General features: G+C 37.3%; 1 protein-coding gene across 1 annotated transcript in view; it reads right to left on the bottom strand.

The window, feature by feature from the left end:
• Nucleotides 1-809: 809 nt before the first annotated feature.
• The window catches only part of UBL3 (ubiquitin-like 3), a 54,954-nt gene continuing 42,832 nt past the window's right edge, over nucleotides 810-12,931 (bottom strand). Inside the window, exons 2-5 of the mRNA XM_010194282.1 lie at nucleotides 11,255-11,363; nucleotides 7,547-7,633; nucleotides 2,992-3,069; nucleotides 810-2,577 (exon numbers count right to left, since the gene is read on the bottom strand). Coding sequence (XP_010192584.1) covers nucleotides 2,525-2,577; nucleotides 2,992-3,069; nucleotides 7,547-7,633; nucleotides 11,255-11,363 — 327 coding nt within the window. The 3' untranslated portion in view covers nucleotides 810-2,524. The remainder of the gene's footprint in view (nucleotides 2,578-2,991; nucleotides 3,070-7,546; nucleotides 7,634-11,254; nucleotides 11,364-12,931) is intronic.

Genomic DNA, 12,931 nt, shown 5'->3' with positions numbered 1-12,931 from the left:
TTCAATACCTCCACTTCCCTGGGCAGCCTGTTCCAGGGCTTGACACCCCTTTCAGTGAAAATATTTCTCCTAATAGCCAATCTAAGCCTCCCTTAGTGCAACTTGAGGCCATTTTCTCTTGTTCTATTGCTTGTTACTTGGGAGAAGAGACTGACCCCCACCTCGCTACCCCCTCCTTTCAGGTAGTTGCAGAGGGTGATAAGGTCTCCCCTCAGCCTCCTCTTCTCTCCAGGCTAAACAACTCCAGTTCCCTCAGCCGTTCCTCATAAGGCTTGTGTTAACATGCTCCTAGTAGCTTTGTCAAGCTGCTGCTTATCAACTTTTATTTTTTTTTAAATATGAAGGTTTGTGTCCCTATAGTTACTTATTTAGCATCTACACTGCAGAGCGAAAGGATTCAATTATTCATTTAGGCAATGCACACACAATACTACGGTCATCTCAGTCCCCAGCACCCTAGAGGTACGTGTATGCTTTCTGCTGTAAGTAAGTGAAGACTACAAAAACTTACAGTACGAGCACATAACTTCTGTGAGGTACACCAGGGTGTGACCTGGCTGCACGTTTGCAGCTGCCACTGTCCTCGTATCCTTCTCCAACAGAAGAAAAAAACAAACTTCTGTCACTTCTTTTAATGTGAAAGGAAACCAAAACTGAAGCAATAAATCCCATTAGCACTTTTCAACAGGTTTTGCCCCTACCACCCCATTTTTAAAAGTAAATAAAATGGAGTCCTTATTTGGTTTCTAGATTAAAAAGTATTACTAGTAGTTACAGACCCACTTACAACCCTTCAAACACCACCAAAATGCACTACAGTATTCTTTTATTTAGTTTACAGAAGAGTCTATCAGTACAGGTTGCAGAAAGAAAATGTTTAGTGCTATTTACAATTTGTTTTAAAACTCTGCTCTATACAAATTTAATTCTGATCAGTATGAACAATATTTTTGTAAATCTACTGCATATAAAGCATTTCAAAGCAGTAACAATGAATAAAATAACCTGACTACATTTGAATTATGCCAATCATTCAAAAAAACGATTACACAGAACATCTGTAAGAGTTGTGGACACTTTAGTACAGAACACAATGTCAACCTGTGACTCAATTTTTTAAAGGCTAAAGCTATTTATATGGAATATTGTTCTATTATACTACACGCCAATCTATATTTAACTTCTATAGTTATGTATTTTATAAGATTTTTATTAAATATATTCTACACATATTTGTAATTTCACCCAGGAAGAATTCCTCCCCAGTGAAAAAATATAAAATCTTTTATATTTTTTAATTTTTATTTATTTTTATTTTTACAGGTTTAGATGAAACTAGCTCATGCTTTAGTGCTGTGCAAATTTCTTTAGCATATCAATGTTTAAATTATTGATATGAAATAAAAGAACGGCATCCTTTTTAATTATGTATGCCTTCAGAAATCAGCTTCTGATTTTAATACAATTGCAAGCACTAATACCAAATGCAGATTACGTAAAGAAACAAAACTAGTACTGTGGCAGAGGTTCTTCTTTTTGCTTTTTAAACTTTCACAATTCTTTTGAAGTCTCTAATGAGTAAGCATGACACTGGACACTAAGGTACAGATGAGAAAATGACTGAAAACCACCAATTGCCAATATTCAAATACATAAAATTGATTAGTAAATGATGTTTTCTAACATTTATGCACAATAATAAAAGCCTATGAACTACAGGAAATTACCCCTCCCATATTAAGGCTAGGAAACGCACTCTCTGCACTTGTTTGTGCTGTCTGAAAAAGCACTCAACTAAACGTACGAGATCAGAGTGCACGCAGTAATGAAGAAATCAGTTTCATCAGCCCTCTACAGAGTGCTTTTAAATTACAGGCACATAGTTGTTTGTTTGTTTGTTTGTTTCTTGCAGTGAAAATATATATAGTTAGACTTGGTTTAGTTAGTATTCTGTGCCAGTTTGGCCACCAAGGTTGACTTAGGTAGAATTGACTAAACAGTTTTTCCTTTGTTTTGGCCTTAAGTGAGATTTGTTTTAATTGTAGATACACTATTTTCCAGTGTTGCATTACACATTGTAGGTTATTGGTAAATGTCTCAAATATTGTTAGAGTTTGTTGATGAGAAATATACTGTCAACCATATTTAGTGCAAATTGCATCTAGAAAGCTTGACTGGTTAGATCCGGTTAATGGAGATTTTTGTGGTAGCAAAACAATTCCTGCTATGGAAAAGAACCCATTAACTTTTCTGGAGATTGAATTCTTTCAAGAACTGTAAGATTATTCAACAAACAAAAAGCAGGAATTTTAAAAAAAATAACCAATGAAAGTGTTCATAGATTTTTCTCTTAAAAAAGAAAAAAAGACTAATGAGACAGTGTTCGTATAATATTTCAGTTCCATGGATTTACAGACAGGCTCTTCCTACAGGTGTCTGAAGCAAGGTAGGGCCTCTTCTATCTCAGCAGCATGAAAGACAAAGACTATATTACATCACATGTAGCGGGTAAAGCTAAGAGGGTTTACAGGATTACACAGCAATTGCTTTCTCCAGTTTTTTCACGGTTCCTTTGACCTGTGGAACAAGAAGAAAGTTTTGCTTACAGACCATTTCTAAAGCAATTCAGTTGTTTTGTATGTAAGTATGCTTGATACAAGTATGTTTTTATTACTGTTAGTAAAAAAATATTTTTATTACTAAAATACTCGTGCATACACAACTGAAAAATAAATCACTAGTTCCTTTACAATAAAAATGGATAATTTAATGGTTTGAGTAAATTTCTGCATTCTACGAAAAAGCTGAACCAAACAGTTAATTTCTTAATTTTCTATTAAAAAAAAAATTACAGAAGCATTCCATTACTTGCTTTACAAAAGACTACAAGGACGTGACCTTTCTCTGCTATGAAATACTCAAAAAGCCTGTAGGAAATCTGACTGCTCTGATGTATACTTGAGTAAGAAATACCTCTGGTGCACAGCCTACCTTGAGAGTTTGGCTCTGGCAATGTCTCTCTAGCCACCAAATGCATCACTGTCGTTTTGCCAAAAGGCAGTTTTAATGCTGCAAAAGGAGAGAGGGAGATTTATTAATACATTACAGCAGTCTTCTTACTTCACAACACCCAACTGAAACTAACTGTAATTGGATTAGCATCTGTTCAAAAGTTCACTCTGTAAGGCTTGAACTGCTTACTAAAAAGACCTATAAAGGCATCTTTGGCTAAAGCTTTGTAAATCAGGGTCTTGGGACCTGGTAATAATCACTTAAAACACCGTGTTTTTAGAGACACGATATTCCTGTTAGGAAACTTAGCCTTCCTCTTCTGAGTAAAGTGGGAGTGGGCATTCATGCCAAGACCCAGGTGCTAAGCACATTTTCTTGATAAAAATGCAAAAAAGTGGCCAATTCAGCCACTAAGTTGTTACTCCTGAGACCAAAACACTGAGCCGCTACTGCAAAACAGATTTTCCTAAAACATACTTTGATCCATGATACAGATTTTCCAAAACACAAAACGTCTGCAAACTGCCTTTTTAATATTCATCTGTAACATCAGCTGCATGTGAAAAGTATCAAATTTAAAACATTTTAAATCAGATAAGGTAGTTCTCACAATGCTGCCTTTGTGAGCTTCAGTAACACAAAGTAACAAAATTGGAGCTTTCCACAATTCGTTCTGCTCCTTGCTGAAACTAAAACGATAATTTTCACATTCTGCTTTAAGTATACCAACACAATGCTCTATTTATGGGTTTAGCACTGTGGCATAATATTCATCAAAACTTTAGTCTCCTTGAAATGAAAAGATTCTCTGTGGCTCATATTCAGCAGATTCTCATTGCTGGATTCAATATTCTGAACTTTGACTTCTTCCAATTATTTGGAGGGGTGTTGGGGAGGGAACTATTTTTACAAGTTCTTTACTTGTAACTTCAGTTCTGTTTCCTCTCTCCAACTCCTAAGATTAAGCATCTATATTATTTTTCTGAGAAATGTAGGGTAAAGATGCTCTAAGTTTTGTCCTCCCACCATCTCAGAGAAAAAAAAAAGTTAGTGGTAAATGTAAGACAAATTTAAGCCTAAATACACAAATAATTCTGACTCGAGTAGAGTTTGTCCTCTCAAATTCAATTTATATCTTCTATTTTCACAGACAGTGCACCAAGACATTTTAAGTGAATGACTGAATAACGAATGTCAAGTAAACCTGAAGGTTACTGAAGAGAAAAATGCCTCTATTTTAATCTACAGCATAGACTCAAAATTCAGTAATAAATAACCCTAGTATTTGGTTACTACATGTATTCAATACAAACCTAGCTATTAACATTGCTACTTAATCATGTTCATTGCCTGTGTATTCGTTTGGAAAAAATCCAAGTTCAGATTAAAACACAGGTGTAAGCATACAGGGGGATACACAGATCCACAAGGTTCTTCGAAGCAGCTGTACTTTGAAAAAAGCCATCTCTATAGATAAAGTCACATCTGAAAGTTGCTTAATTTACTTGAAGGATTGCCTGTACCTGCAACTAGAAGCTACTAATAGATTAAAATCGAACACAGATAAGTATTTTGAGTACTTGATTCTGTGATACAACTGAAAACGCTGCAAAGAGCATATTAACAGTCTGTTAAACTCAAAGGAGTCTTCATTACAAACTCTTAGGAAGCCATTACAGAAACAGCAAAATATTACGAACTAATCACATTAGGGACATCTTTTATCATATCAAGACACTTGAGGAGACTTGATTAGTAAGCTGTGGAGATTGTTTATTTACAGTAATCAAGTAAATGGATGCTATTAGTTCAATTACCTAATTTCAGCTAGCAGTTTGCACAGTTCACACAAGTTCTTACTAGCAATTTCCAGCTTCTTGCTTGGAGCACCATGACAGAACCTGAGCACACCAACCCATGCTCAGTAATCCTTTATGGCTCTTGGCTTCGATCTTTCACTCCGTTGTCTCACTTAAACTAAACTTTTATTCAATTCCTTTCCCATCTGTTTAATTCCACTTTTATTTCAGATTTTCTTTTGTCAGAACTTATTTTTCACCCCCTCTTTTGGTATGTGTATGGCACAGGGTAGGTTGGCTTCCCCTCCCCCGTCCCCAGTAAATAAGGAAGTAAAACACTGCTGACTCCAGTTATCTAACAAGAAACTGAGAACTGTCCATTATGTATCACCTCCCTGATTAATATTATTCCAAATGCAAGCTGCAGATCAAATATTTAGCCAAAGGATGAAATTTCCTGTTGGAAGCTGAACAACAGACTCAGCCTTGCTCACTGACTCCTCAATCCTTCATGTAGGCAGGACACAAGAGAACAGAGTGGCTCAAGCCCTGCAGGTCAGAGCGGCACAGCAGCTTTACAGAGGGAATTATTTTTCTTTACCACTTCCAGTGCCATTAGCTCTACTGTTCTTGTAGTGACAGTCCGTTCAGAGAAGCTGGCAAAAGAGATGGTTTCTTTAGAATACAATTTTCCACTCAAAAGACATTTTTTCCCATCAATTTGTCATTTGTGATGATTCTTAGTTTAAAGGAGTCTCAAATTCATAAGACACTACGTAGACACGTGAGGTTAAAACTAGAACATTACAACGGCATTTTTAAATGTGAACAAAAATGGACTCCTGTTAAAAAGAAAACACTAAACTGTTTCCTTGGAAACTTTTGTTTCACTAGTTGATAAAGTGACTTTCAGTACACAGTAGGTCCAAATTCCAGTCAATATTTCCTAATCTCCTAAAGCAAATACAACACTAAGTACTGTAAGTCGGTTATAAAGAGCTGCAGATAGAAAAGCTTAATGCAACTGTGTTATAATAGTATAAGAAACTAAATATTGTACTTAGCAAGAAATTCACCCTACCCCCCCTTCATCTAACCAACACCACAAACTGCAGTAACAGCCTTTTCAGGCTGCTTCATGAACTGCTGCTTCCCTTTCAACTGCATAATCTTACTCCAGATAACATCATTAGCACTGAAGTAAGCCAATGTTTTAGGGATTTATTTTTTTTTAAAAAACAATACAGGAACAAAAAGATCTCTCATATACACGTAAGATCCTTAGGGTAAAATCACGATGATTAAATTGCAATGCATGAATGATTAAGAATGAACTAAAATGCCCTGAACCCAAGAAAGCGTTCAAACAAAATCAATGGGCCTGAGTTAATGCAAGAGTCAACAGCATGCAGCTATTACTTTTCAGCTTCACTTGTTAATGTATTACACATACTAAACAAATATTCGAAGCTGTTTCAGATTTAGGCAAACGTCACTAAAGGGAACAAGCACTGGTGGTCAAGAGCAACACCTGGAGACGAATGGCAAAGAACACCCCATGTAGCTATCCTTGCCTGGAAAATGTAGCGTAACAATAACATCTCTATAATTGCAGAGATGATCCAAGACTTAACATTTGTCTTTCAACCCTACTCCAACTGCTGCTAGCTGCACTCGCTGGCACCTGGTAAGCATACAAATTAAAGAATGAATAAAAATTTCAGAGTTCTCCCAGCTGAATTGACAATGATCTTGTTTGTATATATACATCAGCATTAAAAACTGATTTATATGGAGAGTAAATCTATTCTAAAAGTACATCACTAGCCAACATCAGTAATGGTAGAGAGCAAATCAATGGCTGTATCATCTCAGTCACTTCTTCATGGAAAGATCACCAAAAGCAGTCCAGAAATATTCTTTCTGGGTTCATCCTAACTTCAAAAACATTTAATTGGCGATTCTGTACTGCATTCTCCCCTCTGTATTGCACTCAAGTACCAAATGCATGAAGAACCTGAACACGCAGAGGAAGGAGGAGTATTCAATTATTTTTAAACCGGCACAGAGTCTCATTTCGCTTAGTCATTGATACAACTGATATTCACACTGGCAACTTTTATCTACAAAAGGCAAGATCATTGTTACAAATTTGTGTCATCTCTCTTTCAACGACACCCATCAAAATATGTAATTGTGGGGAAACACTTGCCACAAGGGGGCATAGTTGAATTGCAGTTCCTTAGCATATGAAGTGAAGCCATTTACTTTTGTTTTCACATAACTATGCAATTGTATCCCTGGGAGAGCACTGGACAGCAAGAATGCTTCCCCTCATTCTCATTCACAGGGTGTCCTCCTTCTTGCACTAAGATTTAAAGTATTGTTTAACCAATTATGAAAATCTTTACCATTCATTTAAAAATACTTCAGACATTTATGAAGAAGAGGCGGAACAAAATACTCCATTTAGAAAGACCACAAATAAAAGCAGCGTTACTGTTCCTTTATGCAAAAGGAGTTTTGACTTACCAGGTGGTACCTCCCAAAGTTTAATGACCAGTGGAAACAAGATGGAAAATACACAATAAGATACAATGTAACTCTATGAGGAGGAAAAGTACTATATAGCAAGCTCTAGAGTGATCTTGAACAGAAAAGCAGCATTTACTGCACTGTAAATAAATATCTCCTTTGCCTGGCTGTAATATGGATAGTGTAAATTATTTTCATACCTCCTAGTGTCACATTGCCATGAAGAAACCTCCCTTGATAAATAAGTCGCAAGATATTTGGACTACTGACTTGTTCTTCTTCCCAATCTGAAAAGAAGCAAGAGAATTTTCACATTTACATTGTAATAAAAACATATTTTGTTATTTCTCTCACCTTTACCCAGAAAGAAAATTGAGAACAAGACTCTTGCATGAAACACTAAAGGGAGAGCATAGGCTGAAGACTCAGAAAGATCATTGAAGGCTAACACTCCTGAAATCTATTCTTAAATTTAGTACTTGACATCGGGCATTGAAACACATCATTTTATGCCTGCAAGTATAAATTACTAACTTTCTTCACAGATTCCATGAGATGTTTAGCACATATACAAGTCCTACACAAAATATTTCACAAATGCAAGTTGCTTCCTGAGGCTTAATACCCACTTGGGTAAAATTGCCTTAATTTCTTCCCGTTCGGAAGCTTCTCAAGCCGTACTCCCCCTCACCAGGTAACTGACTGGAGCCGTCCTCCAGCAATGCAAAGTGGCCACACACACAGTGGAAACACATGTGATGGCTCATTTGCAACAGGATTCTCAGATCCCAGCACTGCAAATGCTCTGCGGCGGTGTTCGATGATGGCCAGAACCAACCAGATACAAGTCCAGAGGGGGCAGTGACCTGAGCAGCCCCACACGGTCACCGAGGAGCACCCGAACAGAGGGGAGCACGGACACTGACTGACATATTTTGAGGAACTTCTCAAAGGGCAATCTGTGGATGTTTCAATGTGGCAAACAGTGATTCGGGAAAAGCAAGCACACATTTCCCTATAATGCATTTCCTATCATGCTTAAGCTGTCATAAATAATTTATAAGCTTAAATGATCGTTTCCTACTCTTTTACTGTACCCTGTCACAACTCTAACAACAAATAAATCTGCACTTTGCTTACAGAACAAGTATCATAAAACCTTGAACCATTTCAAACCTTGAAATGTTGAATTTAAATGGAATACAGTGTTTTCTGTTGCCCAGCTGACCAGATATCTGGCAACAGCTGTTCACAAATGCTTGCTCTTTCAGCTTTTGTAGTGTTTATATACCAAAATGAATATTCAGCAAGGGATCAGACAGGCAACAGAAACCAACCTGTTCACTGGGAACATACAATTAACATACGGGCAGTAGCAACTGGCACCACAAAAGGAGAACTGAAAGGGCAGAAGGAGCAGCATTTAAAACAAAAGCCACGGCTGCGGAGAGTGTGCGGAGAGGCATCTGGTGCAAAAAAGGCAGGCTGAGAGGTGGGCAGCAGGAGCACGGCGGAGGCAGAGCCGGTATCGACAGCAGCGGCTGCAACATCCCCAGCACTGCCATGTGCCTGGTTTGTGAGATTACATCAAATTAGGCAACCAAAGCTATCTGAATTTCAGTTATTTCCACTCAGGGTCTGATTCAATTGTCTAGCAATTCAAGCACATGCCCTTTTTGCTATGCTGTGAAGTGGGCTAAGTTAAGGATCAGAATTATTAGGAGAAAGGATTTTTTGGAAGACATCATTTTTTATTTTTCATTTTTTAAATTCCATACAGTCTGAACTTCACTATACTATGGCTGTAAAAAGGAGAAGTTCAGCCAGTTTACCGCGCCATAATGATGTAAAACAGCAACAAAAAGAAGACAGACTATATTTTGGCACAGGTATTTGCTCATTGTCAAGCTGCCAATTTACCCATCCTTTTAATTTTTGCATCCTAGCTGGCAGTCTGAAATGTTTCTTTCTGACATGATTTCAAATTTTAATTTCCACCGATGACTAAATGTGCCAAGGAGAAAATATTTACTTATGATTTTTTTGTTACGTTCAGCAGATAATTGCTGGATGAGAAAAAAGTTAGTATTATTAGAAGAAAATGGGGTGGGGGGAAGAAAGAACAGGTAACCTACCTAGATGATATACGTTAATATAAACTTGGCATTTTCCACTACAAGTCAATAGATCCTTAATTAACAACTGTATTGGCAAAAGAGAGGTGGACAGATTTGCCTTAATCCTGCCAGCATGGGACTCAGGATATTTCATGACTTTTTTTTCCCCAAAAGATCAAGTCAAGATGGTGGTGAAAACAATCATTTCACATTATCTCTACTTCAAGGAAACTTTGGTCCTCATCAAGATTTCTCAGCCTTGTGGCAAAGAAGAGCCCTTTCAGTCTAAAAACAGCTAATGGGCTAATGCTTGCGAAAACCTAGACACTATTCTGAAGTAGATTTTTCCTCAGTCTTTTAAATTGACACTATTCTTCTTTGCACAGGCAATTAAATATTCATCAAGATGTAGTGCACTCCCTCAGGACAGCAGGGATTTGAACTGAGGCTTCCATGGCCAGTTCTACTTTTCTTTTTCTTTAAAAATGAGACTTCAAAAGTCTGGGTTTCTTCTCAACTCTAAACTCAAGCTGCAACCTTCAAGCTCTTCACAGGACTGGGAACATGAGACCACATGTTCAGGAATAAACTCGAATAAGAAAAATAAAACCCAGTTTTGTCTTTACTAATTCAGATGAAAAAAGTATACAAAGAACATTTGGTCATGACAACTATGTTGTAGGCACACATTAAAATATGCACAATAGCGACACAGATGCTACATCAACCAGACTTCTTAGTGTAAAAGTGTTTTACATCTATATCTAATACTTCAGAGGACTAAAAGCCTCCTCCTCCATTACATATTTTACTAAATACATAATGCTGCAGCCCAGCAAAACAAAGAGCAAACAACTTCCCTGAAACTCTGTTCTTCCTGATCTCAAAGACAAGTTTAAGGCCTAAAATATGGATTATCAACACTAACTTTTCAGCATGAGTTATCAACCACCATACCTCTTTGTCAAAGGCACCACAGAGACAGATACTGCAGTGTTTTAGTTTGTGTAAATAACAGTCTTTTTTAACATCAAAACAGTAACCCAAATGAAATCCTGTACCAAAAGAAGCATTTTCTTCCATCGTATGTAATGCTATGTCTGTATTTTGGCTGTTTTCCCATGAAATCATAGTCAGGGAGAACAGAAGCACTTTGTTTTTGTGGAACTATTCACATATGTGAATACACATCTTAAGTTTTCAATTCCATTTTCTGAAGCTAATATTCCTGCATAACACCAAATACATTCATATAAACAACTCCATTTTCCCTTGCTCTTTTAATGCCTCTTAAAATGTCCTTTTATATTTTATTTTTTTCCTGGAAAAATATCCTTATTACAGATCCTTTCCAAGATAAGGCACTAAGAAGTACTTCAGGGCTCAATTTCACTAATGCATTCCTGTGACATGCTATGTTTTACATTAGCCGTCCTCACATAAGAGGTTTTTTATCTCCAACATTTCCTCACAGGTAGTAGATCGTCTAACAAGATTGATTAAGAAAAGTGCCTAAAGATAGAGGGAAAGTAGTACTTCAGTTTGGGGAAGCAAATTTTAGATCAAGTAGGAAATAGTCCAGATATCTAAAAATGTGCCCAACCACAGAGACAGGGAAAAAAGAGGGCAAGAAGACAACTGTATTTCTATATACATCTATGCCCAGATACACAATAAACATACTTAATTTGAAAGTTGAGATCAGACATCGGTTTATTGACACTTTAGTCTGAAAATACAGGGAAGCTTCCAGCTCACAAATTAAAAAGCCCAAGCCACACAGCTACTCACCCATCGGCCAGTTGTCATACACGTGTTTTGCGATATCTGCAGCAGAGTCATTTGGTGAAAATAGGAACTCTTTCGTTTTCCCGCTTACCAAGATGAGGCGCAAATTTATCTGTAAAAAAAACCAAAACAATAAAAAATGCTGTATTAGGAAAGTATCCAGAGAAGACTTATCTTTTTTCTCTAAGTTACTAAAAAGTTGACAAGTGGTTTTAGAAGAAAATTGGTCCGAAGTGATTTGAGAAAACAAGTTTAAGATGGCGTTAATAATAGGGTCAAAGAGGTCACTAGGATTGTTTGTTTACACATAATCTATGAAGATTAGATTTTAACAGCTGGCATTTTTAATGATAAACACCAGAAGATTCTGATAGGTAGTTTTTTAATAAACCATGCCATTACAAAAAAATTCCAACTAAGACACACTGGCAACACATCTTCTTGAATAAAGATGAAAATGTAAACCTGAAAAATTAACCTGAACAGAGAGCACTAAAAATATCACAATCACCACCTGAATAGCCTGTGAGGCTCAGTAAAAGCCGTAGGATGCTCCCTCTGGTATGGTATTTGTCAGCCCTGATCTCACCCCCTGCACCTCCTACAAAACACCAGGGACTCTACCAGCATCCTGCCTTGATCCCAGCTGCCCCAGAACTTGAACCCCTCTGCCAGTCTTCTGAACCCAAAACTTTGTTCCACCGCTGTCTTTCACTACAAGCAAGGTGGACAAGATCCACATGCAATACAACAATTACACCACATAATAGTTTTTCTATCATCGATTTCCTTTATCTATCATGAGCATCTTCACCTATAATTTTCCTCTCTTCTATCTGCAAGTTACTGAATAGAATTCCTTTTTTACATAGCATTAAAATAACCTGTATAAGGAGCCCATTATGAAGATACTTAAAATGCAAAAGAGATTAAATTTTGGCTCCTCAAGCAACTGCTAAGCAAGGTCACAAAACGCGTTTGGGTGGCCAGCACTTACCAATGCCCATGGCAAGTAGAACCATAGCTGCTTTTGTCTTTTGGCCTACAAGCCTAAATTACATCAACTTTTAGCAAGACTTGGGCATACTAACTGCTTGGATCCTTTTTCCCAAAATCACACTCTCGAGCTGTGGCTCTCATTCTAAATCAAGCTGCAACAAAGCTTTCCTTGTTGGGATTAAATAAACTGTTTTCTACATCAAATACAAAAGGAAAAATTTACAGCGATGGCCAAGTTTTCAAGCCTTCTTCAGAGTCAAAAAATCCTCGCATATCATATCCACTGAATATGACAGCCCTGTCTCAGTTACCTACTCCCCACTTACTTCAGAAGCACTCCAACTTGTCTATTCTTTCTTGAATGCTTTGGCTTGGATTCATCCCACCTGTCTTTATACACCTAACAGAAGTACCTAAATTACAATCTCAACCATCCTGCACACTTCAGAGTCAATGAAGAAAATGGCCCTTCCAAAAAGGAATTCACTCTCTATTCCAAAGTGTAGCAAGGAACAAATGAGTTAGCATAAAAGGGGTATCCAGATGATGCCCTTTAGAAAATACAAGTTCTGCCGTTAGCCCAAGAGAAAAGCCAAGTGGCTGCTGTCTCTGAGAAAGCACCACAGCCACTGTTAGAGCATCGCTGCCTACCAGGAAATCACAAAAAAAACTTGGAGAGGG

The sequence above is a fragment of the Mesitornis unicolor genome, unplaced genomic scaffold (assembly GCF_000695765.1).
Source record: "Mesitornis unicolor isolate BGI_N332 unplaced genomic scaffold, ASM69576v1 scaffold6761, whole genome shotgun sequence".
Taxonomy (NCBI): Eukaryota; Metazoa; Chordata; class Aves; order Mesitornithiformes; family Mesitornithidae; genus Mesitornis; species Mesitornis unicolor.
This window is presented reverse-complemented; position numbering and strand designations above follow the sequence as displayed.